Source organism: Aotus nancymaae, unplaced genomic scaffold (genome assembly GCF_030222135.1).
Source record: "Aotus nancymaae isolate 86718 unplaced genomic scaffold, 86718_ANA_hifiasm-v0.15.2.pri h1tg000007l, whole genome shotgun sequence".
Lineage (NCBI taxonomy): Eukaryota > Metazoa > Chordata > Mammalia > Primates > Aotidae > Aotus > Aotus nancymaae.
In genome coordinates, this window is record NW_026988418.1 from 49,675,001 (window position 1) to 49,702,899 (window position 27,899).

General features: G+C 37.2%; 2 protein-coding genes across 4 annotated transcripts in view; one reads left to right on the top strand and one right to left on the bottom strand.

Annotated features, from left to right (window-relative positions):
* The window catches only part of SELENOF (selenoprotein F), a 46,304-nt gene extending 44,116 nt beyond the window's left edge, over window positions 1-2,188 (bottom strand). The window contains exon 1 of one of the 2 annotated variants that reach the window (XM_012464796.2): window positions 1,871-2,188. In XM_012464796.2, the coding sequence (XP_012320219.1) occupies window positions 1,871-1,951 (81 nt within the window). In that variant the 5' untranslated portion in view covers window positions 1,952-2,188. The remainder of the gene's footprint in view (window positions 1-1,870) is intronic. The other variant, XM_012464795.2, reaches the window with a different exon arrangement.
* A 292-nt stretch (window positions 2,189-2,480) lies between these two features.
* HS2ST1 (heparan sulfate 2-O-sulfotransferase 1) overlaps window positions 2,481-27,899 on the top strand; it is a 174,039-nt gene continuing 148,620 nt past the window's right edge. For both annotated transcript variants that reach the window (XM_012464797.3, XM_012464798.3), the window contains exon 1: window positions 2,481-3,006. In XM_012464797.3, the coding sequence (XP_012320220.1) occupies window positions 2,883-3,006 (124 nt within the window). In that variant the 5' untranslated portion in view covers window positions 2,481-2,882. The remainder of the gene's footprint in view (window positions 3,007-27,899) is intronic.

Genomic DNA, 27,899 nt, shown 5'->3' on the forward strand with positions numbered 1-27,899 from the left:
CTCACCTTGGTCTCCCAAAATGCTGGGATCACAAGCATGAGCTACCACCAGACCTGGCCAAAAATGACTAATTTTTGGCTTGGACGATTGGGAAGCTGGCAAAGGCAAAGCCAACCATTTAGATTCTGAACACAGTCAGAGATAATTTGAAGGGTGAACCAAGAGGCTGTTATTTCTGAGGAGAGAGATGTTTATGGCCTGAATGAGGAATTAACAATAAGTAGATGGATTTGAGATGTTTAGGAATTAAAATCAACAAGATTCAGTAATTGCCTGGATATGAGATATTTAAGGAAAGGAGTCAAAGAAGACACCTAAATTTTTGACTTGGATTCTGAGAACAGTCACTGTGGCACACTGTTTAATTAATTCCTACCATTTTTACATATGGAATTAGTTAATTCCATAAATTCCTCCTATCCTGGTATGCACACTTTGCAAAGTGACTCTGCCACTCCTTCCATGTAGAGATGGAATCAATTTCCCCATCCCTGAAATGTGAACTAGTCTTGGGACTTGCTTTCACAAACATGTGTTAGAAGTAATATATGTGATTTTCAAGGCAAGGCCTTAAGAGGCATTGCAGCTTCTGCTCTTTTGGAGTGCTGCCCTGACAGTGCCATGAAAAGAAGTTGGTTTAGCCTACTGGAGAACAAGAAGTCACATGCAAGAGAACCAAGTCCTCGATCTGACAGCACCAACTATGAACAGTGGTAACCCTGGGACCTTTCAGTTTAGCTGAACTACTAGGTCAACAAAAAGCATAAATGAGATCAGAAGAAAACCAACATAGGTGGAGTAGTTCTACTCCACTGACTCAGAATTATGCGAAATCGTGAGGGTGGTTACACAGCTATAGACTACTGACAGTCAAAGAAAGAGGGAGATCAGGAGAAGACATCTTGAAAAGTTATTCTCAAATGACCTAAAGATGTACAAAAACCCTTAAACCGTAGAAAGTTAGGGAGAGATGATCCAGTAATTCCTAAGGCACCAAATGCCTGAATAACAAGAGTATTGGAATGTTAACTACAGAAACTAAGAATCTACCTTTTGGATAAAGTAGCCAAAGCAAACAGGCAGGATACTTTCAAGCACTTTGAGAAAAAGGAAAGTAGAAGTGTTCCTAGAGGACTCCCGGGTAGTCCCTAACTCCCTCAACCTTGGGTAAGTAAATTAAACCAGGTGTCCTTATTAGAGACTACCTGAAAAATTAAGCTAGGATAAGAAACGTAAAAGCTTTCAACACTGTGCCTAAAATTTTATTATCCACATAGCAAAACATAGATATAAGAAAAAATAAGTTAAAAGTAAACTTTCCCCATTCAAAGACAACCCATCTATTCTGCCAATAGAGAAAAACGAAATAAAAAACGCTGCCTTATTTTAAAGACAACAGCCATCATTAAAAGAAATCAATTTAAAAAATAAATTATACTTTGGTATAGATAACTCCTTTTATTCCAACAACATTGTTTAAAAGCACAAATCGCACTGAAGCACAGCCAGCCGTCTGTGAATAGCAGAGGAGAACCGAGGTTAAGAGACTACAACCTTGACTTCTTACCAAGCTTTATTATTTCTCCCTCCCACCTGGTGTGGTTTACAGATTATTTTTAGCTAGAGCCGTGTAAAAGAAGCTAAGTACCCAAGACAATGTGAAGTCAGGAGAAAACTTAGGCTAGAAACCCAAGGCGGGGAAGGGTAAGAATCAACAGAGAAATTAAGCCACGTTGCATTCTGGCCACAGCAGTCACTAAGGAAGCGCAGTCCTTCCACCCTTTTCAACTAGGACTCGAATGTTGCGTCTTCCTCAGCTGCAATCCCTCCTACTCTCTCTGTGGCAGCTGCGAAGGTGATCTACACTCACCACTTGAAGCACAGTCGCGAACAACCGTAGCCGAAACGCCGGCAATAGCCACCCGCCCGGCCCAGCCGCCATCGCTACCATCCTCCGCAGGTTTCCGGCTGCCTAGAAGGACCCCTGGGCTAGGGGCGTCCACTCCAGAGCCTGATCCAAAACAGGACGCTAACGGCCGTTGTCCTTACATCTCTAATTTGGAAGTGACAGGTATTAACTAAGGGCCTATGAAAGCTTAAAAGTTATCAAATACAAATACAGTCACTGGGTGCTTTCGATTACCCAAATCAGGCACTTTCCTAAACTTCCCACTTCTTTGCTTCTGCGATTTCCTTTCTTTCACTTACGACACTTCGTTAAGTAGCCAAGAAGCCACGCCTTCGCCAGTTTTAGCCCTGCCTTCTTCTTCAAGTTTACCCAATCGAATGTCGTCTTGATTGAAATCTGTAGCAGAGGAAACCAACCGTAAACCGAACCACGAGCGAAGCGCAGGAGCTCTTCGGTCCCATAAGTGGACCCGAACGGGAGGAGGGGCGGGGCTCCTGGTTGCCCAGCAGCGTACGCCGATGCGTGCGCGTGGTGGCGGAGGGGGCTGGGCGGGGGCGGGGCTGAGGGCGGCGCAGCCGCAGCGCCGGTGGAGGGGCGCGCGGCCGCGAGATAAGGAGGGAGGGAAGGAAGGAAGAGAGGGAGGCGGGCAGGCAGGCGGGCGCGGGGGTCGGGGATTGAGGCAGTAGAGGGAGGCGAGAGCCCGGCAGCCGCTTCGCGCTGTTTGTTGCGCGGGCTTTTGGAGGGGGCGGTCGTTGAGTCCGCTGAGGAGAAGCGGGCACCGGTGTCGTTGGTGCTAGCGCTTGGGGGAGGGGGACTGGAGAGGCGAGAAGGGGGGTCGCTGCGGTGGTTCTCTCGCTGTTGCGCTCTCCTTGCCTACCTCCCGGCTAGGCGGGCTCCTCCTGGTGTCTCTCTCGTCTCCGGGGCCCCGCTCCCCGCCCTCCGCGGTATGTCTTGATCCCGAGCAGCGGGTTTCATGGGGCTCCTCAGGATTATGATGCCGCCCAAGTTGCAGCTGCTGGCGGTGGTGGCCTTCGCGGTGGCGATGCTCTTCTTGGAAAACCAGATCCAGAAACTGGAGGAGTCCCGGTCGAAGCTAGGTGAGGAACTGAACTGCTTCGAGCTGAGTGCTGTGAAAGGGGCCGAGGAGGCGCTGCCGCCGGAGCTACCGGGCGTTCGTCTAACCTGGGGTCTGGCTCGGGGGCTGAAACAGGTTTCAAAGAGAACCGGGAATGAGGGGCAGCGAGAGCAAGAGTTCCAATAATGGGGTGAATTAAGCATGAGTGGCGTGCTGGACTCGCGAGGTCTCGGGGCAGAGGTTGCGAGGTTCGGCTTCCCGAGCCAAAGGGGTGCCCCAAAGTAGGCATTCCACGGAGACAGAGCGCGAGAGAAGACCGAACTCAGTGGGGAGCGGGTGTTGCTTGTAGAGACGGAAGCGCTCAGCCTCGCGTGTTCTCTTGGAAGTCGTACAGAAAGCCCTGGCAATGTCAGGCGAGGGGTATTCTAATTTGAGCTATGGGCATCTGGATACGAATTATTTTGTGGGTTCATGAAGGGATAGGTGCTCAGAAATGGAAGGAGATGCCAAGATGATGGGGAGTAAAAGAAATACACTGTAGCGAGTTGCACTCTTGTGCTCGGGGCAGCAACGGACCTTAAAATTGCCAGTTGAGGGAGGCTGGCCAGGTAGGGCAGGAATGCGAGTAAAAAGCTTTAGCGGAGTACGGAAATGAGGGTCCGGGGATTTAAATTCTTTTTTAGTGGCGCTGAACTGATAAATTGGGGCTTGAGAATAGGGATGCCTACGTTTGTTGCTTCGCGGCTGTGTTGGGAATTTCAAAGAGGAGGGAACGATGAAGGGGAATTATGTAGTGAAGTTTGTGTTTGTTAAAGGAAAGGTAGGATTATGGGGAAAGCTAACCATATGTTAAATACCTTAAAGGGTTAACGGTACTTTCATAGGTTAAGGGATCTAAAGTACAAAAAGTTGGTGCGAAGTTGTGAAAGGCCGGAAAAAATCACAGATAATAGGTACTTTCGGATTAGTAGGGAACGTTGGCATTTGGAAGAGCTCAGCATGAGGGAATGTTAAAAGAATGGCAGTGGTAAATTTTGATTTAAAAATGTACATGGCACTTAAAAATCAGCTCGAGGATGTAATTTGAATACAGAAAAGTAATGTGAAGTGTTTTTTGCATACTCTCACTTCAGCATCATTTAAAATACCTTTTGAGAATCCAGCAAAAAACTCTCAGCACTATAATTTAGACTAAGGAGTAGATGCTACTGTGAGTGGATGATTAATTTTTAGGAAAAATATACCAGAGAATAATTGTAATATTACGTACAGTAGCTATTTTGGTAGGCTTTGCAAAAGCCTTGACATTTTAAGGAGCAGTGAAATAAAAACTATCAAGTAAATCTGAATAAAGTGCAACTAAAGTTGGAGAGGAACTAGATACTCCCAGTCCTCTCTAGAGTAAAATTTGAATGCTCAGTTTATTTACCAATTCTTTTATTAATATATATCTTAGTATAATGAAAAAAAAAAAGTCCACTTTAAAATTGAAGGTTATCCAGTATGATTTTTCTTTTCTTTTGGATCCATTTAGCGACATTCAGGGTCATATTCTAGCTTATTAGTGATCCAGCTCTACAGGAAAAAAAAAAAAAAAGACTCCTCTTACAGGAAGTGGAAAGTTATATTAAAATTAAAGTTTTTGCTTATTCTTTGTTTTGCTGCTGTTTGGAGTTCTCTGGAGTTGATTTCTTAGATACATTACGGTGGGTTAGAATGACTTAAGTGTTCGATTTTCCTCCTTGCCTAACATTTTTTCCCCCGTATACTTGAAAATTGTTTCCGTTGACACAATCTGAATGATTTTTAAAAGAAAGTTATCTGAAGATATAGAATGCCACAGTTAAAATATAAAGTGCTTTCTTGTGATACAAGAAAGAAAAATTCATCAAAAACAGTAAATATGCATCAAAATCCTCCTGGGACTACAGGTGGGCGTTACCATGCCTAGCAGAGGAAGCCGTATTTTTGACAACCAGATTCCGTACTAGGCACTTTTCATCTTAGATACTTGTATTTGAAGTAAGAACACCATCTAAAGCCATTTTTTGGCCAGGTGCGGTGGCTCACGTCTGAGGCCGAGGCAGGTGGATCAATTGAGGTCAGATTGAGAACAGTGTCGCTAACATGGTGAAATCCTATCTCTACTAAAACTACAAAAATTAGTTGGGCATGGTGGGGGGCGCCTGTAATCCCAGCTATTAGGGAGGCTAAGGCGTGAGAATCCCTTGAACACGGAAGGCGGAGATTGCAGTGAGCGGACATCCCGCCATTGCACTCCAGCCTGGGCAATAAATACAGCGAGACTCAGTCTCAAAAAAAAAAAAAAAAATCCCAAAACAACAGAAAAGCCATTTTTGCAGATGCAGGAACAGGCTTAGAGGTTATATAACTTGCCCAAGGCCACATCACATTTAGTGGCAGAGCCAGAATTGCATGCCAGGTATGTCTGATTCCAAATTAAGTGCTCCTTTAATTATGTCTGTCTGCTTAAGAGTTTATATTGACATTACACTGCTGTTTAGCTATTTGAATAGAGTTTTAAAATTGTAATATCAATGTTTAATTGCATTTATTGTAAGAATATCATTCAGAGAAAATTGAATTTCTGACACAAAGGAGTTGGTTTAGTGTAACGTCTGCCCCTTGTTTATATTCATGTAATGAACATAATTATGTTACCCAATGAAACAACTGAAATAGATAGCTTATTTTTACTGTAGGAAAAAGAAATCTGACTTGTTTTCCATACTTGCAAAATCACAACGTTAAAAAGCATTTTTATTTTGGCATTAAAAAAAACTGTTAAACATTTTGTCCTTAAAAGTAGCTATTATTTTCATTGTAGAAGATTCCAAAGGATAGTATTATCTGATAGTGCCTTTAATATATCTTGATTTGAGAGTATAGTATTTTGATGGTGAGACCTCTCAATAGAGCCATAGATGTATTCAAAACTGAGATGTACTCATTGACCACTTGGGAAATTCACTAATTAGGAGTTCCTAAAATAGACCAATATTCAATAATACAGTTTTTTATTTATTTTTAATATTTATTTTTTGAGAAGGAGTTTTGCTCTTGTTGCCCAAGCTGGATGCAATGGCACGATTTTGGCTCACCACAACCTCTGCCTCCCGGGTTCAAGCAATTCTCCTGCCTCAGACTTACAAGTAGCTGGGATTACAGGCATGCACCACCATGCCCAGCTAATTTTTTGTGGTTTTAGTAGAGACGGGGTTTCACCACGTTAGTCAGACTGGTCTTGAACTCCTGACCTCGTGATCCACCCGCCTCGACCTCTCAAAGTGCTGAGATCACAGGCATGAGCCACTGCGCCTGGCTGCTTGTATTTTTTAAAAAACAAATATGGCATTTTGGTGCACATATTACAATGAAATTTGCTTTTTTTTGCCTTGAATGTTACAGACTTCTTTCCAGGTCAATACATATAAATGTGACTTACCCATTCTATTAGTAATAGCTGTATAATATTCAAAGTATGCATGTATCATAAATTATGAAGCCATTATTCTAGTAACGGACAGTTTGTCCCCCATCTGTCATTTTTATATATATATATAATTTTTTTGACTTTTTCTTTTTTTTCTTGGTATTATAAACAATTACAGGAAAGGTCCTTATATGTCTATTTAACTCATGTAGATGTCATTTTGTGCTAGGATGAATTTTACATGTGAGATTGCTGGGACAAAGGATATACATATTTTATAATCTAACAGATTTTAAAATCTACTTTTCAACCTTTTTTGTTTTTCAAAAGGTATAGTAATCTACGCGGCCAGCTCACATTCATAAGCACTGGAAGATAATCAGCTTTTAGTTTTGCCAGTGTGAGGCTGTGGAATGATAAAGTAATTTACCTTCTACTTTCTAGTTAGGTTGAACGTCTTCACGTAAGTTTATTGCGTTTTTTTTTTTTTTTTTTTTAAATGGTGTCTTGCTCTGTTGCTGAGGCTGGAGTGCAGTGAGCAGTGGTGTGATCTCGGCTCACTCTTGCCTCACCCTCCCAAGTAGCTGGGGTTACAGGTACGTGCCACCACGCCCAGCTAATTTTTGTATTTTTAGTAGAGATGGAGTTTTATCATGTTGGACAGGCTGGTCTAGAACTCCTGACCTTGAGTGATCTGCTCCCCTCTGCCTTCCAAAGTGCTGGGATTACAGGCGTGAGACACCGCACTTGGCCTCTTGTATTTGTTTTTGTCTAGGTTTGCCATTTGTTTCTTAACTTTTATGGTGTGTTTTGCTCATGTAGAAGTTTTAAAATATACACAGTTAAATCTATCAATTTAGGCAAGTAGTTTTCATATGTTGCTTAAGAAGAATTCCCTGAGCCAGGATCGTGTACATTCTCTGTATTTTATTATAGTATTTTATAGTTTATTACATTTGGCTCTTTAAACCATTTATATGTTTACAGAGATTTATCATGATATTCTCAGTAAATCATTGTTTTCAACTGTATGTTAACATTCCTTCTTTTAATCACATATTAAGTTTTCGTATGTTCTTGGATTGATTTTGGAAGCTTTTTTCCACTAATCAGAGATTCTTTAAACCTCAGGGACCCATAAATAGGCTTCAGGGTATCAGTGAATTCCCTGAAATTATGTACATAACTTTCATCAGATTTGCAGAGGAGTATGTGATTCCTTTAATGGCAAGGATCACAGATTTATAGTAGATGTTTCACATTTAATGGACTTTATTTTGTTTTTAATAACATGAAGATTGTGAATTAAATTTAGGAGATAAGCACATTATATTGTGCAAAAGAAAAGTTTTTCAACTTCAAATGAAGTTAAAAATACTTCTTTGTATTAAAATGTGGATTTAATTGTCTAGTGAGAAATGGACAAGGGCAGAGAATCCAAATGAAAACTATTTAGCTGTGACTTACTACCAAACATGTCAGAATTTGTGACTTGTGAAAAGTAGTTCTTTCCGAATTACAAGAGCACACTTGTTGCTAATATTGATTGGTGGAACAGTGCAGTGAAATGTTTTCTCACATAAATGATAGAACTATGTCCTTGGTAAATTTATTTTCTGTAAGGTTTTAGCATTATAAATAATATTTGTTGACTATATTCTTATATCCCTACATGAATTTATGAGCACATTAGGAATAATTTTACATGGGGAAAGTAATTCAGAATGGATTATGTACTCATCCATTGGTGATAATTATGGTACTCATTATGTTCTTTAAACTCTACTAAAGTAAACAACTAATTCCAGGACCAAGGTGGAGACTGCTTTTTCAAATTGGTAGTTTTCACAAGTGCCTGAAACCATGCAGCGATACCTATAAGATGTTCCAGAGAATGCTAGATTTCTTCACTTCTGAAATTTGGAAAACCTCACGGTAGCTACTGTTTTGAGGACTTTGGGTTAATAGGAATACAATTATTCTAGAATTGGTATTTGGTGCCTCATTTAGGAGTCCTATATAGGATACCTAGTGCCATGAAGTAGTCCCCTGAAACAGTTGATCTCAATTAAGATAATTCCAGAATGTCTGTTCACCACTTTGGTAAGCTTTCTAATAGCTTTTTGGCAGTTAGTGAAATTGAAATAATAATGAGTGTTCAAACACTGCTCTCCAAAAAGACCACTTTTGAAGGATGTACTTATAGATGAACTTCATAATCGTGGTTCACTATAGCCTAATTATTTTTAAGATCTACCCACCTTCCAGTACCTGTACTTATGTATTCTACCTTTCTGCCTGTTAACAATAGATTAACTGTCAGTGTTCCTGTTGGGTCACTTGTGCACCTGATTCTGTTGCCTCACTTACCTAAAGACATGTTTCCAGAAGCTTTCCCTCATTGTTCTATAATTACCATATTCTCCTTTTCTGCTGTATTATTCTCACTAGCGTATAAGCATGATATTGTTTCTCCCATCTGAAAAATGAAACAGTGCTTTCTTTTGATTCCCACTTTCCCAGCTAATCTCTGTCCCATATTTCTGCTCCTCTTTGTAGAAAAACTCCCCGCAAATTTGTTTTTTTTCTCACTGTCTCTAGTTGCTAAAGTCACTAGTAACTTCCTTAAATGCTATGGTCAAGTTTTAGTCTTCTTACTTGACCTGTCAGCAGAATTAGGCACAATTGATGACTTCTTTCTTAGGAGGCTTTTTTAACTTGGTTTCCAAGATACCACATCCTTGGTTTTTATCCCACCTCACTGGTCACTTCTCTGTCTCCTGTGTTAGATTCTCCTTTTCTCCCCAACCTCTTAACATAAGAAAATCCAAGGACTCAGTTTTTGGAACTCTATTTCTTCTCCCTTAGTTGGTGATTTATATGTTGACAGGTTCCAGATAGATATTTCTAATTCAGACCTATTTCCTAAACATTAGATTCATGTAATTCAGGTACCCACTTGACATTTTCTTTGGATAATTACATAGGCTTTTCAGTCTCCAAAACATCAACATTATCTCCAAGTTTTGCACACTGTCGGTAAGATCTCTCCATCTCCTGCCTTACCCCACCCAACCCCAGTCTGTTTTATTTCTGTCTTCTTCAATTTTAGTTGATGGCACCTCCATTTTTCCAGTGTCTAAAGTTTTCCTTGATTTTTCTTTTTCTCACCTTCTGTATCTAATCTGTCAAGAAAATCTTACTAGCTTTAGAATATGTCTACTACCCAACACTTACACTGTTATCATCCTAATTCAATATACCATCATTTCTTACTTGGATTACTGCCACATCTTAACTAGTATATTTGTTTCCAAATTTACTTATAGGCTAGTTTCAATGTAACAGCTACAGTGATCCTTTAAACATATAAATCAAGTCATATAGCACTTCTGCATAAAACTTCGGAGAAGCTTCCTGAATTAGTGTGATGCTAGCTGCTTTTAAAACAAAGCCCAAAATTTTATTGTCTAATTACAATAATTAAAAAACATTTTTAAAAAACTCATATATTAAGTGATCTTTTTTGTTAGGTAGTTTGCCTGTACGTGGATGATTTAAGGTCTTCGGTACCTAGTGTCTGTTATTCTACCATTCCCTCTGGCCTTGGAGTTCTCTGCTGTCAGCCTAGAAAAGAGGCAAGAGAAGGGTGAGAAGGTACCTCTTCTAAACTTTGGCTTCTTTTACCACTCAGTATGTTAGTGAGAGCTAGTAACTATCCGTATGCAAGGATGAAGGCTGGGAATGGAGTTTTTAGCTGGCAGTCACTTACCAGTTAAAATTGTATACCATAGAAGGAGGAGTATAAATATGATTTTTTTATTCCTTTTGAATGAACCCTAACGTTTATTTGACTTGTTTTATGACTCAATATAAACTGCCTACCTGTGAAATGAGAGAAAATATTTGCAAACCACACATCTGATAAGGTGATAATATTAAAAATATGTAAGGAACTCAAGCAACTCAATACCTGTATTAAGAAAATAAATAACCTGATTAAAAAATGGGCAAAGGATCTGAATAGACATTTCTCAAAAGAAGACCTACAAATGGCCAACAGCCATATCCTGTTAATATTAACCTACTTGTGTATTTATATTAAAAGTGGATTTTTGGTAGACAGCATCTAATTTTACATCTAATTTCACAATCTCTTTTGTAAATGGAATAGTTAGAACACTTAATGTGTTTATTGATGTGGTTGGGTTTAAATCTGTGAGTTGTTATTTGTTTTCTATTTGTCTTAGCTGTTCTATGTTTCCTTTTTTTTCCTGTCTTTAGGATTAAAGAGGTATTTTTAAATTCCTTTTTTTTATTTGATGACTTACTAGCAGTGCTCTTTGTTGTTGCTGTTTTTAGTGGTTGTTTAAGGGTTTATGGTATACATTATACAATTTCATGTGTAGTATAAGAACATTAATGTGTTTTCACTTTTTTTCTGGATTCATGAGTCCTACAATACATTGTTTTTATTTTTCCTTTTATTAGTTATTTTTAAAGATATATAAAATATTTTTTAAAAGTTTTAAAATTTATTCACATATTTACCATTCCCATTGTTTTGTGTGTGTGTGTGTGTGTGTGTGTGTGTATGCAGATTTTTATGTGGTATCATTTTTCTTCATCCTGAATATTTTCTTTTAACATTACTTATACTTAAAAATATAATGGTGATGAATTCTTTTTACTTTATATGTCTGAAAAAGTCTTTGTTTATCATAGTGTTTGAAGGATATTTTTGTTGAGTATAGAATTCTAAGCTGACGTTTTCAGTACTTTAAAGATGTTGTTGCATTGTCTTCTGGCTTGCATTGTTTCTGATGAGAAGGCTGTCATCAGTCTTTTTTCCACTATATGTAGTGTGTCTTTGATTTTTTACCCTTTGCCTACTTTTAAGATTTTCACTACGTTTTTAATTATTTGATTATAATGGCCCTTGTATCATGGGGTTTGTTGAGCTTGGATCTGTGAGTTTATAGTTTGTATTACATTTAAAAATTTTTGGCCATTATTTCTTCACATATTAATTTTTCTGTGCTGTTTCTCCTCTCTTTCAGGAACTCAAATACACTTATATTAGACCATGTGAAATTGTTCTACTGAAAGTTCAGCGATGTTCTATTTATCTTTCTCAATCTTCTTGTTTTAGATAGTTTTTACTGCTAGTTCTTTAATTTGCCAACCCTTCTGCAGTGTGTAATCCACTTTCAGTCTTATCCAGTTTATTTTTTATCTCAGGTATTTCCCCCACCCCTGCCCTTCCAGAAGTTCAATATAGGCCTTTAGAAAATTATCTTTCATTTCTTTGCTTAAAATTCTGTATTACACTGTTTTCATGCTGCTGATAAAGACATACCGGAGACTGAGCAACTTACAAAAGAAAGAGGTTTAATTGGACTTATAGTTCCACATGACTGGGAAAACCTCACAATCATGGCAGAAGGCAAGGAAGAGTAAGTCACATCTTATGTGGATGGCAGCAGGCAAAAAATGAGAAAGTTTGTGCAGCAGAATGCCTCTTTTTAAAACTATCAGATATCATGAGAGTTATTCACTATCATGGGAATAGCACAGGAAAGACTTGCCCACATGATTCAGTTACCTCCTACCAGGTCCCTCCCACAACACAGGGGAATTCAAGATGAGATTTCGGTGGGGACACAGCCAAACCATATCATTCCACCCCAACCCCTCCTAAATCTCATGTCCTCACATTTCAAAACCAATCATGGCTTCCCAACAGTCCCCCAAAGTCTTAACTCTTTCAACATTAACTCAAAAGTCCACAGTCCAAAGTCTCATCTGAGACAAGGCAAGTCCCTTCCACCTATAAGTCTGTAAAATTAAAAGCAAGTTACTTCCTAGATACATTGGGTAAATACAGCAATTTCAAGAGGGAGAAATTGGGTAAAACAAAGGGGTTAAGGCCCCATACAAGTCTGAAATCCAGTGGGGCAGTCAGATCTTAAAGCTTCAAAATGATATCCTTTGATTCCACCTCTCACGTTCAGGTCATGCTGATGCAACAGTTGGGCCCCCATTGCCTTGGGCAGCTCCACTCCTGTGGCGAATGCATGATATAGCTTTCCTCCCGGCTACTTTCATGGGCTGGCATTGAGTGTCTGTATCTTTTCCAGGTGCACAGTGCAAGCTGTCAGTGGATCTACCATTCTGAGGTCTAGAGGACTGTGGCCCTCTTCTCACAACTCCACTATGTGGTGCTCCAGTAGGAACTCTGTGTGGGGGCTCCAACCCTACATTTTCCTTCCACACTGCCCTAGCAGAGGTTCTCCATGAGCTACCTGGGCATCCAGGTGTTTCCATACATCTTCTGAAATCTAGGTGGAGGTTCCCAAACCTCAGTTCTTGACTTCTGTGCACTCACAGGCTCAACACCACATGGAAGCTACTGAGGCTTGGATGTTGCACCCTCTGAAGGCATGACCTGAGCTCTACGTTGGCCCTTTTCAGCCATGGCTGCAATGTCTGGGACTAGGGATACCAAGTCCCCAGACTGCACATAGCACGGGGACCCTGGGCCTGTCCCACTAAACCATTTTTCCCTTCTAAACCTCTGGGCCTGTGATGAGCGGGGCTGCCGTGAAAACTTCTGACGTGCCTTGGAGACATTTCCCCATTGTCTTGGGGATTAAAATTTAGCTCCTTGTTATTTATGCAGATTTCTGCAGCAGGCTTGGATTTTTCCTGAGAAAATTGAATTTTCTTTTCTATCGCATTGTCAGTCTGCAAATTTTCCAAACTTTTATGCTGTTTCCCTTTTAAAACTGAATGCCCTTAATAGCACCCAAGTCACCTCTTGAATGCTTTGCTGCTTAGAAATTTCTTTCACCAGATACCATAAATCATCTCTCTCAAGTTCAGAGTTCCACAAATCTCTAGGGCAGGGGCAAAATGCTGCCAGCTTCTTTGCTAAAACTTAACAAGAGTCTTAAGTCACCTTTACTCCAGTTCCCAGCAATTTCCTCATCTCCATCTGAGACCACCTTAGGCTGGACCTTATTGTTTATATCACTTAACAAGAGTCACGTTTACTCCAGTTCTCAACAATTTCCTCATCTCCATCTGAGACCACCTTAGACTGGACCTTATTGTTTATATCACTATCAGCAATTCAACAAGTCTCTAGAAAGTTTCAAACTTTTCCACATTTTCCTGTCTTCTTCTGAGCCCTCAAAACTGTTCCATCCTCTGCCTATTACCCAGTTCCAAAGTTGCTTCCATATTTTTGGGTATCTTTTCAGCAACACCCACTCTACTGATACCAATTCACTGTATGAGGCCATTTACATGCTACTAATAAAGACATGCCCAAGACAGCAATTTACAAAAGAAAGAGGTTTAATTGGACTTACAGTTCCACATGGCTGGGGAGCCTCACAATCATGGTGGAAGGCAAGGAGGAGTAAGTCATGTCTTAGGTGGATGGCGGCAGGCAAAAAATGAGAATGCTTGTTCAGGGGAACGCCTCTTTTTAAAACCATCAGATCTCATGAGACTTATTCACTATCATGAGAACAGAATGGGAAAGACTTGCCCCCATGATTCAGTTACCTCCTACCAGGTCCCTCCCACAACACTTGGGAATTCAAGATGAGATTTGGGTGAGGACACAGGCAAACCCTATCATATGCTTTTCCTATATATTTTTGAACAAGTGGAATATTGTTGTAATAACTCTTTCCGATGTCATTGTCTACTAATTTTATCATCTGTGTCGTTTCTCGGTTGCTTTCTATTGATTTGCTTTTCTCTACATTATGGGGCATATTACCCTGCTTCTTTACATGTCTGGTAATTTTGAACTGTATGGCAGACATCCATTTTACCGTAATTTTACCTTGCTAGGTACTGGATATTTTCATATTCCTATGCTTTCAAGCTTTGTTTTGGGACATACTTAAGTTTTCTGGAAACAGCATTTCTTTTTGAGGCTTGCTTTTAAGTTTGTTTGATGGAAGGAATACAGAACACATCTAAGGTGTGATGTAAAAGGACATCAGCTTAAGGTTTCAGTGATAAAAAAATATACTATTTTAAATATAGGCAGGAATATTAGAGCTTTGAGTAAATTTGAGTTACTGGATTAAAATCAATAAAGTCCTTCTTCAGCCTTGCATTTGATTTACTCGTTCAAGGTTTGTCTGTGCCAAACTGACACTGGTTCAGCAGTGAGATTTGACACTAAGATTTTTGATCTGTGTTTAAGATTCTTAATTTTTATTCTGTATTTGGATATTAAGAAAGTGCCTTCAATTGCCAGTGTTTTTATTTCAACACAGTTTTATTGCTTTTCAACAAAACACACCTCTTATAACGTGTTGGATGTTCCCAGAATATTATACACTTTTGGCAGAAAAACTCAATTTTTCCTCTATAGAAGGGCCGATTAGAAAGACTGGCCTAAAATGATTTTAATGTATTTTTATAGATAGCTATTGCATTTTGTTAAATAGAATAGAAAAAACTTTTACTGTTGTCTTCTAGGACATATATTTCTTTTTCCCTTCCTGCTTTGAAGGTTTTAAAAAAAAAGCAAACACACTTGTATGATGATATTTTAGTGTCTTAAAATGTATTTCTCAGCCATCAAATAAGGGATATGCGTAACTTTTGCACCTTACCTAGGATTTGTCAGTGGTACTCTCTCACTTGGTATTTGCCTGTCCAGGTTTGTCTTATAGATAAGATGCCATTATGTGCCTTTTTTCTTTTGCCCTAGGTTGGAACTTTGTGATTAATTAGTAAGCCATCATGACCTTTGAACCTTCATTTGTAACAGACAGTAACTAACAGTTATTGAGTACTTACGGTATATTTGTAAGTGTTTTATGTATATAGTTTCATTTAATGTAAATGATACTTGTTCTACTTTCCTCAGAGAATTGTTGTGAAGATAAATGATCTTCAAATGAGATAGTGAATGGGAAAATGTTTGTACCAACACTGTAGTTATAAATTGTTATTAGTAATGACAATAATATCTAACTGCTTTCTCTTTGCTGTCGTTGTCTTTAAGGTTTAATATAGTCTACAGTCTACATTTTTTGGTGCTGTAGTTTTTCCCAGTGCCCCACCTCATAGGATGACCCTTGTCTTATAAGTTGTTCAGATAAATCACATGATGTTACATGAGTTATAGATTTGACATTCAGATTAGCTTTTTATTCTTTCCTTCCTTCGGAAGAAGTAATTATCACTGGCAATTCATATTGTTATTTGCCTCCTTAAAGTAGAAATCTATTTGGTTTCATATAAATTCTAGAAAAGCTCTGGCTTTTTGACATTACTGAACTCTCTTTATTCTTTCCTACTAATCCCTGTGAAATTGACAATTTAAAGATTTATAAAATGCAAATTAAATTTGAATTATGATGGGAATTTTTGCATGTGTATATGTATGTGTTTATGTGCATATAAAGGTATAAAATAACTCTGGCTTCTAAGTTTTTAAAGGACTAATGATAGTCAAATAAATGACAGAAGAAAGAACTTAAGCCTATTTCTCCATTTTAGAAAAAGTTTTATGTGATAGTTCCTTTATTATATTGTCAGTTTTCCCATAGTGATTCATTGTCATATGTCAAATAGAGGAATGTGTTCTATATCCTTTATTTAAATTAGGAAAGTTCAGCTTTTCTTACCGTTTTCACTCAAATACAGAATAGCATAGGCTATACTTCAATATTTACAGCCGAGATTTTGAGGATGACTTTAGAAAAGACAAAATTCTTGAATCTTATATAGCTTCAAACACTATTAACTCAGGTAAAGAGTTTTTTGCCATTCTACAATCAGAAATTTTGGTAGACTGAAATGGTAGACTATGAGAGGTAAACCGTGTTGTGATCACCTCTTTTGTCATATATATTGTTACTATGTTTTTTCGGGCATTATAGCATTATTCTTAAGTACAGGTCAGCCTTACTGAAGAATTTAACATGTAGTTGTATACAATTTCATGAGTAGAGCAGTGATTTGATGTGTATATTTTAATGTTTTATGTTTACAGATATCTTTTAAAATTTTCCTAATTAGCAGTGAAAACATTTTGAAAGAAATGCTAGATTTTTTGGAAGCTCAGCTTGCATTTTATCTGTACCTTTAAAACTTTAAAAAATTCATTTAGTAATGACTTTACCAATATAGAATTAAGAATGACAGAATGGAGAAACAACATGAACCTTTTACATTTCACCTAACCTTCCCCTATCCCTACATGAAGCATAGTACCCCATACATGGAAACTGCCTTAATTTTTATTTTATTTCCAAAAACTTAAGCATACACAGCTAAGAGAAATATGGATTAAGTTGGCCATTATAAGCTATGGTTTTTAAATACGATTTAAAATAAGTATTGTTAGATTAATATTAAAGGCTAAAGTGAAATTACCAAAGCACATATTAAAGACAAATTTGGGCTGGGCGCGGTGGCTCACGCCTGTAATCCCAACACTTTGGGAGGCCAAGGTGGGTGAATCATGAGGTCAGGAGTTCAAGACCAGCATGGCCAACATGGTGAAACCCTGTCTCTACTCAAAATACAAAAAAAATTAGCTGGGTGTAGTGGTGGGCACCTGTAATCCAGCTACTTGGGAGGCTGAGGCAGGAGAATCACTTGAACCCAGGAGGTGGAGGTTGCAGCGAGCCAAGATTGTGCCACTGCACTCCAGCCCGGGCAACAGAGTGAGACTTCGTCTCAAAGAAAAAAAGACAAATTTGGAGAAATATCACATGTTCTCACATATGTGAGAGCTAAAAAAAAATTTGATCACATGGGAATAGAGAATAAAAAGATTGATAACAGAGACTGGGAAAGGTGAGTGGTGGGGAGAATGAAGAGAAGTAGGTTATAGGGTACAAACATGCAGTCAGACAGAAGGAATAAATTTAATGTTAAATTCCCCTGGTTGTTCATGATATACCACGTACCATGTCACCAATTCATGTAATATACCCTCTTATTTTGTAGGCAAAGCAGCAGCAGCCTATAAGTCTTGCCTGGGGATAAAAATATTTCTGAATAAATGAAGTGATTAACAAATCATATAACTTTCATTTTAGGCTAGGGTCATGATCAAATATATTGATTTGTTATTTATAAAATTAAATTTACTGATTTAATAAATAGTGATACCTGTCAGTCTTTTCCTCTATCTGTATTAGAACAGCATTAGTAATAGGAAGCAAGCAGGATAGTCACTAAAAGCACATGCACTGTCAGAAACAAGAAGTGAGATTCTTTTCAAGGGAAGGAGACAGAAGAAGGCAGGAAAAGTACAGCAGTCCAGGTTAGGTTATTGTGGTAAACTTGTCTTTCTCAGAACCTTCTGAGCATAGTTCTGAAGAAGGTAACGTAATTATAATATGCTTGTAAAATAATGGGGCAAAAAAAAAATTTTTTCAAAGTAGTTACCTTAAGGAAGTTATACATTAGAAAATATAGTTGCTAAAAAAAATTTTGAAATTCTTTATGAAATTAGTTTCAGAACATTTTAAAACTGGGCAAGATTATTTTTGTAGCCATAGAGTAAAATTATAATTAAAATTTTTGAATTATAAAAGTAATTATAGAATGTTTAGAGAAAGTGAAAAGTAACCCTTTTTTAACATACTAATACAACTATTGTTCTTTGCAAAGTTTTTTCATATAGATTCTTTAGATAAAACTGTCTGCTTAGGTGTAGATTTTTTAGTATTTATTTCTCTTGAGTTCTGTGAGCTTCCTGGATCTATAGTTCGGTGTCTCTCAATTTCAGAGAATTGACCACCGTTAGTCACATATTTCTTGTGTTTCTTTCCCTTCTCCTGATAGTCTCATTATCCATAGTTATACCTTTTGTAATTGTCCAACAGTTCTTAAATATTCTGTTACATTTTTTAAAAAAATTCTTTTTGCTTTTCAGTTTGGGAAGTTTCTATCAATGTATCTTCATGTTCTCTTATTGTTTTCTCTACTGTGTCTGTTCTGCTGTTGAGTCCATTAAAGGCATTCTTCATTTCTGTTACCGATTTTTGTTTTCCATTTCAGTCTGTCTGAGAGTTTCCAGGTCTCTGCTTACAATGGCCATCGTTTTTTGAATGTCTTGTAGTTTTTTCCATCAAGGCTCTTAGCACATTAATCATAGTTACTGAATTCTGGCAGTCATAATTCCAAAATCTCTGTCATATATGAGTCTGGTTTTGATGCCTGCGTTGTCTTTTCAGACTCTGTTTTTTGCCTTTTAGCATGCCTTGTAACTTATTTTTTTTTTTTTTTGATAAGCTGGATGTGACTTAAGGGGTAAAAGAAACTGAGATAAATAGGCCTGTAGTGTGGCCTAGAGGCCTGTCTGTCTTGGAGTTAGGTTGTGTTTGCTGTTTGCTGTAGCTTTGGTGTCAGAGATTAAAATTTCCTGTCATGTATTTATTTTTGTCTCCTTTGTTGTCTTTGGGTTTCCCTAGTAACTCCTTCATAGGTAGGATCAAAGTCTTGTAGTTATTTAAGCTATAAGCCCTGTTATTACACAGGAGCCCTGTTAATGTGATGGTTGTGTGTGTGTGTGTGTGTGTGTGTGTAAAAGTGTTCTATAATCTTGTGATTTGCTCTCAGTCTCCTAGTGAGCCTGTGTCTTTGGACTGTGACCTTCGTGAGTGCTTTTTAGCTACTGCAACCTCTACCTCCCAATACTTAAATGAGATGGTAGGAAGACTGGGAGGGGGCTGGAGTTTGGAATTTCTCTTCCCACAAGTTGGTTAGGTGGTGGATAACAAACTGTGGAATGTGAAACCTTGGATGAGGGGAGGCTACTGTAGTTTCTTTTGAGGGCAGGTCTTTGTTATTGAGAACAGAGATCTCTGGGCAACTTCAGAATGGTTATTTTTTCTCCTACTAGAAGCTACAGGGAATTTTTCTTTGATCTTCACGTGTGAACCTCTGATGGGACACCTGGAGGTAAAACTCAGGAAAGTTTCCTCTCTCATCTTCTCTCTCCCAACTAGACTGCCCATCCCCTGGGTTTTTAATTCTCATGCTAGTTCACATTGAACCTCCAGCAATTTACATTATAGTATAAATGTTCCTATGGATACTGGCTCCAGCTGTGTGTTTCTCCTGCTGGAGTTTGTGATACCTGTAGCTTTGATTTCTATATTCACATCTCTCTCCAGTTTTGGGAGCAGCAATTTGTCGTGAACCTCAGTTCTCTACTGGGTCTAAGAAGAGTTACTGATTTGCAGTTGGTTCAACTCTCTGGTTATGAGGATGGGAGTGATGTCTTCCAAGCTCTGTCCATGTCAGATCAGAAACCCTTAACGACATTTTAAAAATTGTCAAGTATTTCCTTTCCGTAACTTTTTGACTGTTTTCTTCTTCAGTCTATCTGGAATTCAGCTGTGTAGCATGGAGGGAATAGGATATGTGTGTAGACCATCTGATTATGCTACTTTGTCTAATAGTTCTTGTGCTGGGATTATACTGTTTTCAATTTTTATAGCATTATATTCTTTAGTATCTGGTAGAGCTAATCTTGCTTTATTTGTCTATTTATTGTTATATATGAACCTCAGAATTATTTTGTCAAATCATTTAAAAAAGGAAGTAGGATTATAAATAGAATTGTTTAAAATTAGTAATATAATTCGAATCATAGTGCTATGGTGTTTGGATTTCCCCTCTGGAAATTTATTTCTCATTGTTGATTCAGATCTTCTTTTATGTTTTGGAGGTTTTGTAATTTTCTTTTTGTTCTTTTTTTTTTTTTGAGATAGAGGCTAGTTCTGTCACCCAGGCTAATGTGCAGTGGCACAATCTCTACCCACTGCAACCACTGTCTCCAGGGTGTAAGCGATTCTCTTGTCTCAGCCTCTCGAGTAGCTGGGATTACAGGCATGCACCACACCCAGCTAATTTTTTATATATTTGGTAGAGACACGATTTTGCCATGTTGACCAGGCTGGTCTCAAACTCCTGGCCTCAAGTGATCTGCCCACCTTGGCCTCCCAGAGTGCTGGAATTAAAGGTGTGAGCAATGGCACACAACCTCATTCTTTTTTTTTGTCTCATTAACAGAAGTTTCTTATGAGGTATATTTTCTGCATTTTTAAAGCCCTTTTATTTTGAAATAATTTTTGATTCACTTGAAAGTTGCACAAATAGTACAGAGTTCCTGTGTATCCTTTACCCAGTTTCCCCCATCATGACATCTTATGAAACAATAATAATCAAACACAGGAAATGGATGGTGGTTTGATACTATTAACTGTATACTTTATTTAGATTTTATTAGTTTTTACCTGTACTCTTTTTTTCGTATGTGTAGTTTTGCTATTATTATTGCAATGGCCTACTCCATTTCTCTCTCTCTCTCTCTCTCTCTCTCTCCTCTCTCTCTCTGCCTCCTTCCCTGCTTTCTGGAGAGTAAAAATGCTGTTAATTTTCAGAAGCTGCTTTGCTAATAGATTTTAAATTTTTAGTTGCTTTCATTGATTGTTTTTTAATTTTTAAATTGTTTTTAAAAATGTTCCCTTTTCATTGGTGTTGATCATTGAATTTTTTAGGCATGTAATTTTCTAATTTCCTAAAAATGTTATTTTTGTTTTTTTCTATAACGTGTCATCATATTGCATTGGCTAGACTAGATTTCCAAATTACACTTTTTGTGCCTAATTTTTACGTAATAGTCTTTGAGTTTCCCTTTAGGAGAAAAATTAGCTATTGTGTACATTATTAGTTGATTTCTCTAATAACTGACATTAAAATTAATTATTCGTATGCAATGAATGCTTTACCAAGTTTCAGTAGTCTAATCATTTCAAATGAACCATGTCATTTTACCCTTACGACCTCCTAAGATATGTGTCAATATTATCCCTGTTTACAGGTGAGTAAATTCGATTGGGTTAAATAATTTATGGACCAATAAGTAATTATTTGGTCACATAGTTTAGATAAGAACCTCAAACCTGAGTTTTAAGTTTCTTACTCATTTTGCACTTAACAGTTCTTTTATATTCTCTTCTATGGCAATAGAAAAGATCAATTGTAAACTATTCAGAGGAATTTCATTCTACAGCATACATTTATTCCATGGAACTGGCATTCTAGAATGGAGTGAATTAGGGCACGGTGGCTCATGCCTATAATCCCAGCACTTTAGGAGGCTGAGGCGGGCGGATCACCTGAGGTCAGAAGCTCAAGACCAGTCTGGCAAACATGGTGAAACCCTGTCTCTACTAAAAAAACAAAAATCTGTCGGGCATGTTGGCTTATGCTGGTAGTCCTAGCTACTTGGGAGGCTGAGTCAGGAGAATCACCTGAACCTGGGAAGCAGAGGTTGTAGTAAGCTGAGATTGTGCCACTGCATTCCAGCCTGGGCAACAGAATGAGACTCTGTCTCAAAAAAAAAAAAAAAAGGAGTGAATTAATTTCATAAAGAAAATTCAGGTTAAACACTGTTTGGAAACTGATATCCCAGAATTTAAATAGACTTAATCAAAATTGTTTGTTAATATTTTAAAGAATCAAAATACTGAGCCTGCACCTCCTCCCTCCTTCCTTCCAGAGGTAAGTATAGCCCCTATTGAGAATCTAAATATGTCAAAATTTACTTAGGTGGATATGGAATTAAATATGGGAATACAAGGAAATTAATATTTTATATTTAAATATGAAGAATAATATATAGTTAGCTTTTTGAAGAACGTCAGATATTAACTTTTCTATCATGTGAATTGTATGCATACTGTCTTATTTGTGATAATCTTAAGATGATGTCAAAGTTTCACTTTGACTTAGAGTGAGTAAATTCTCAAACAATAGAATATTATTTGAAAGAGGCCTTGGTTTTACTCAGCTTCCTTCTCATTTTGGGACTGCCTCCCTCTCCTACATTTTTTTCAGCATGTTATTTGGGAGAAAGGGTTTAATTTTTTATCCTAGCTGCAGTCTTTACCAGTTTTCTTAAAATATTTATTCTTATCAGATTGCCTTTCCTTCTGTCTTTTATATATATAATCCCTTCAAATCTGCAGTTTTTTTTTTTTTTGGAAACTATATTGGTTTCTTTAGGTATCTTTATCTTCTGCATTAGTGTTCATTGGTACCTTCTCTTCTACCTGTCCTACTCTTATTTCAGTAATTTAGATGAGGTAAAATCTGTAAAAATCGCACTTGTGCTTATAGGTCTTAACTATATAGTGAAATTTTTAAAATGCATTGTATTTTTGTAATTGACCTTTATTACATGTGTATTCAGACAGTAGTCATAGTCCAAAATTTAACTAGAGCATGTATTTAGCATGCATACCTAGCACTGATCTGTTACTGTAACATTGATATTCTGAAATCCTCTGGAAGGAAACAGTAAGGTTATATGTGATTTCTTCTTATTTAAGGAAAGATTTATTGGTTGAATGTGGTTTTCTGTTTTGTGTTTGGAGATGAACTGTATTTACAGACATCTTTTTTTCCCCCAGAAGTTCTGTTCTAAATTATTGAGAAATTGGGTGAACTTATTTTCTTGCTGAGGTGAACAGCTTGAAGTTTTGAAAGTAAAGTGTACATAGTCTTTTCTATATGAAAATGGGGGAATTTTCTAGACTTGATTAAAGTACTGTTGCTTAAGTTTTTAATGAGGATCTTCTTTCCCGGTACTTAAAATGCCAATACTTTCAATTAAGTTGCTGTGAATAATTTCTCCTGCCCATTTTTTTTTCAGCTTTTTCATTCTTTTCCCAGTTGAGTTTTGAATTCTTGCTCTCTTTTGAGAGCCCCTCCCTTTTTTTTTTCCAGAAGGCAAGTACTTTCTACATAGCTTTTGTGATAACCCAGTTATAGAAAACAGTGGGATAGATGTTCAGATGTTATAACTTCTCTTTTTTGGCTGGGATGGGGTGGATGAGTAAAAAGAAAAATGAATAAGTCGGTGAACATTGGCAGGTATTCAGAGATTCCCTCTGTTGTGTCATTCACCTTGGCACAGTTAAGTAACTGCTTATGATTAAGTTTTTCACACAGTCTCAGAAAATAAGGAGTTTCAAATAATAATGTGGGTAACTGATTAGTATCCAACTAGCTGTAGTGTTGGATGGATTAATTGCTTCTTAGAGAGTCTAGGAAATGTCGGAACAGTATAAATTCAAACTGCTATTACAACAAAGTAAAAGTTTGAAAAATAAATAATTCAACTGGCAGAAGAAACTTTAAGGGATAGACTAGATTTGGTTTTCTCTGTGGTCTTTCATTCTGAATACTAATTACTACTTGAACATATGTAAGGCTCAAGTGTTGTTTTTTTAAAAATACAGTTGTGAAGTGGTTATGCAAATGAATTTAATTTAAATTTCTTGCCGTGTAAATGTGTAGAAGGACTTACTGAGGTTTACTTTCAGTCTTGTTTTTTTCTCATTCATAGTGATGAACCATTTTCATTATTATTGTTTGGACTTTTATTTTATTTAAGGACAGGAGTTCAACGTAAGTCCTAAGAAAAAACAAATGTTTCATATCACACTTATTTCAGAGTAAAGCTTAGTTGAGGCTATGTACAATAATCAGTTGTAAAAAGGTATTTTCATTCCTCCACAATCCTTTAGGCTTATTTCTGTTGTCTTATTCAGTTTGCTGTGAATTTGTTTTTGTGGTGGGAAAATTAATTTGAGCTAAAATGTGTCAGGATTACTTAGCAAAAAATGACTATATGTTGTCCCACAAAAAAAGCAGATACTACTTTTTTTTTCCTACTTCGTATCATGGATGTACTTATGTTTTCACCTTGTGGAATAGCGAATCAAGTTTATACTCTTAGGATCTTAGAGTAGTGGTTTTCAGTCTTGGCTACATGTTGGAATCATATTGGAAGATTTAAAAAATGCTGGTGCATGGGTCCCACCCACAAAGGATTCATTGATTGCTTTGAGATGTGGCCTGTGCCTTAGTTCCTATATGCACTAAGGCTAAGAGTCTCTATATTCTAGAGACTCGTGCACAATAACACTTTTTAAAATTAGCTGCTAAAAATTCTTGTCATATAGTCATAAGACTAATATATCATGAATGTTTAAAATTATATTCTTGAGTTTACCATGGCCATCTTAAAATGAGCAGTGTTAATAATACTACACATATTTTGAGAGGTGTTTACCACATTTGGCCAAAAGACCAAAAAGCTCAGCAGTTAACTGCCTAAAGTAACAAAGCAGGTAGAGAAATAATGTTTTCTTAGTTAGCTTAATAATATATATTTCAAGGGGATGGATAAGACTCCAGTTAAACTATTTACTGTTAGCAATGTTTTTTTTAAGCTGTTTTTGTAAATCTACAGTGTGCCTTCTAGCTTTTTTGCTCTCTCAAAACTGAAATAGGCTGGATACAGTGGCTCATGCCTAGAATGCCAGCATTTTGGGAGGCCAAGGTGGGTGGATTGTGTGATGTCAAGAGTTCAAAAATTCAAGACCAGCCTAGGCAACAAAGTGAGCTTTCCCTGTTTCTACAAAAAATAAAAAAATTAGCCGGGCATGGTGGTGTGTGCCTGTAAACCCAGCTACTCAGGAGGCTGAGGTGAGAGGATCGTTTAATTCCAGGAGGTAGAGTCTGCAGTGAGCTGTGGTCTTGCCACTACACTCTAGCCTGAATAGAGCGAGACCCTATCAAAAAAGAAAAACAAAAACCTGAAACAGATGTTTGAAGTTTCATGTACAAATGTTATTAAAATAGATTCATTTCAATATTTAGTTGAATAGAATAGTTATTATTTACTAAAGCTGCATGTTTAAGAGTTTCTTTAGGTAATTTCACATATATTATTGTTGTATTCATTAGGCTATGATAGGAAGTCCAGTTAGGTTTAAACTGATACTTAATGTTTTACTCAGAATAATTTATGTCACTTGGAGAGAGGCTGATGGCTATCTTCTTATTTCAGCATATTTGGATATGAGAAAATTAATTAAACCAAAATTCTCATATGATTTTGGAAATGATGACTATTGAAAACACACTGGGGACTGAGCATAGTGGCTTGCACCTGTAATCCTAGCTAGTCCTTTGAGAGGCCAAGGCAGTAGGATTGCTCAGGCCAGGAGTTTAAGACCAGCCTGGGCAACATAGCAAGACCCCATCTCTACAAAATATACAAAAATTTACAAGGTGCTTGTGGTCCCAGATATTTGGGGGACTGAGGTGGGAAGATCACTCGAGCCTAGGAAGCGTAGTGAGCCGAGATGGTGCCACTGCACTCCAGCATGCATGACAGAAAAAGACCGTGTCTCAAAAAAAGAAAACACGTTGAGAAGTAGAAAAGCTGCTCATGAGCCATCTAAATGACTTGTGGCCCAAACATCTGTAATATGCTGTAGAACTTGGAAAAAAATGATATTATGGATAATTTTAGAAGCATCTTCATGAATAATTACTGATCCAGGCCAATTCTTGGCAAAATTATGTCATTGGTTTGTATTTGGTCCTTGCCTGTTTTCTGGAGACCCTCCTACTCTGTCCCTAGTGCCGTGATACTTCCCTTTCATTCTTCTCTAAAGTATCTGGATTTGTCTTCCTGTAAATTGCATAATATTCCTCTACTTTTTCTTCTCCTTTGACCAAAATCTTTTCTTAGCCTTGGGAGTTTTTATTCTTGGGGAGGGGCTGGCAGGTTGAGAGACAAAGCATTTATACCATTTTCTCCCTGATATTTAACCATAAGCCTCTGTACCTACCACTTGGCTTTATTAAATATATTTCTACATTTAGAAAAAAAATTACAGCTATATCAAAGCCCCTGGTACTTGCCACTGAACCTATTTTTCTGCCTTCTGCTCACAGGTAACTGCCAGGCTGAATTTATCTTTCTCAGAAACGTTTTCAGAAACCAAGTCAATCTTTTAAGTAATAATTCAAAATGAGTGAAATTTGGGAGGGAAATGTTTATGAGCAGAAGCTTAATACTGTACTTAGAGGTTATAAATAGTTGATAAAACCAGTTCTGCATCTGGATTGTTTTCATCCTTTTGTGTTTGACTATTAAGTACTAATTGTTTAAAGACTTTCCTGTTAAAAATTGAAAATGCTTGCAAACCTAGGCTATAAGGAGACACAAAGGATTAATTCTACTTTGTTAAAGTCTACTAATGTGTGTTGAAATGTGATTATGGCTTGTAGACAAGGAACCATTGGATGAACAGAATTCAGTGTTTATAGAACTAGATTGTTGGCAGGCACACTTAACTACTGCCAGCATCACTCAAACCAGCCAACTCTTTAATCTTTAGTAAATACTTTGTCAAATAATAGATCAGTCTCTTTAAATTTTAGGTAATGAATAGAATTCATTTAGATGTTCGTTTACAATGCAGTTAAAACAGGCTATCTTAGATAATCTTTGTTCTATTTGGTTTAGATGAAAAGTGCTAAAGGAATGCTGAAGAGGATGGAACAAGAGCATAAACGTTTTTGAGAGGGTAGAACAGAGAACATAAACAGTTTTGGAGTTCTAAATCTAAAATTATTTCAGAAATAATGAAAATATCTTGTATTATTTCTGAGAAAATCAACTCTTTTGGGGGTACTTTTTCTAGAGCACTGATTAGCTATTTTTGGCAAATGAAAAAGGATCCAGGTATTGGGGCAGAGACAGAGATTTCCTATTTTAAGTTGAGGCAATGAATAACTCCTTGCCCCTACTCTAGTCTCTCTAAGAAGAAATAAGCTTTTCTTCATTGATAAGGTAAAATTAGTTTTATTCCCAGTTTATTTAAAACACTACCACCACCACCACCACCACCACCACCTCGACTCTTCCCCCAAATTGGCTTTGTGTCTGAACTCTAGTCAGTGATTCCTTTATACTTTCATATCTGTTAAGCTTGAAAACCAGATGTCATCCTTGATTTTTTTCTCCTTTATATACAGTCACTTACCAGACTTTCTGGATCTGTCTTCTTAGGGCTTGCTTTAAGCCTTATGTTTCATAACAAACATGATATATTAGTGATTTCTTTCAGCTTTAAAATATTATGTCCTTTAAGATCTAAAATTAAATGTTGAAATGTAAAATTTAAAGACTTGTTAAAAGAATGTTAATAACTTTTTTTAAAAAGTACTGATTTTAGATTAGATTCTCCTAAATATAAAATCATCCTAAAAATTAAGAGTAAGACATTTAGAACTTTATACTAAGTGTAAAATCTTAGTATAACGAATACATCATTGGGTATTTATTAATATTGTTTAAATGTCTGATAACTGAGCTTTATGGAGAAAATACATTGGATTCTAATTGAAGTGACAAGAAATTTATTGTAATATCCTAACCAGCATCTAAGCAACTAGGACCCTTCAGCTATACTGGCATTGAGCAAACTTAATCCCAAAATAAATAGAAATTTTGAATTAAAATTCTTTTTAGGCGGGGTGCGTGCCTCATGCAGTTTTTTTTTTTTTTTTTTTTTTTTTAAGACGCAGTT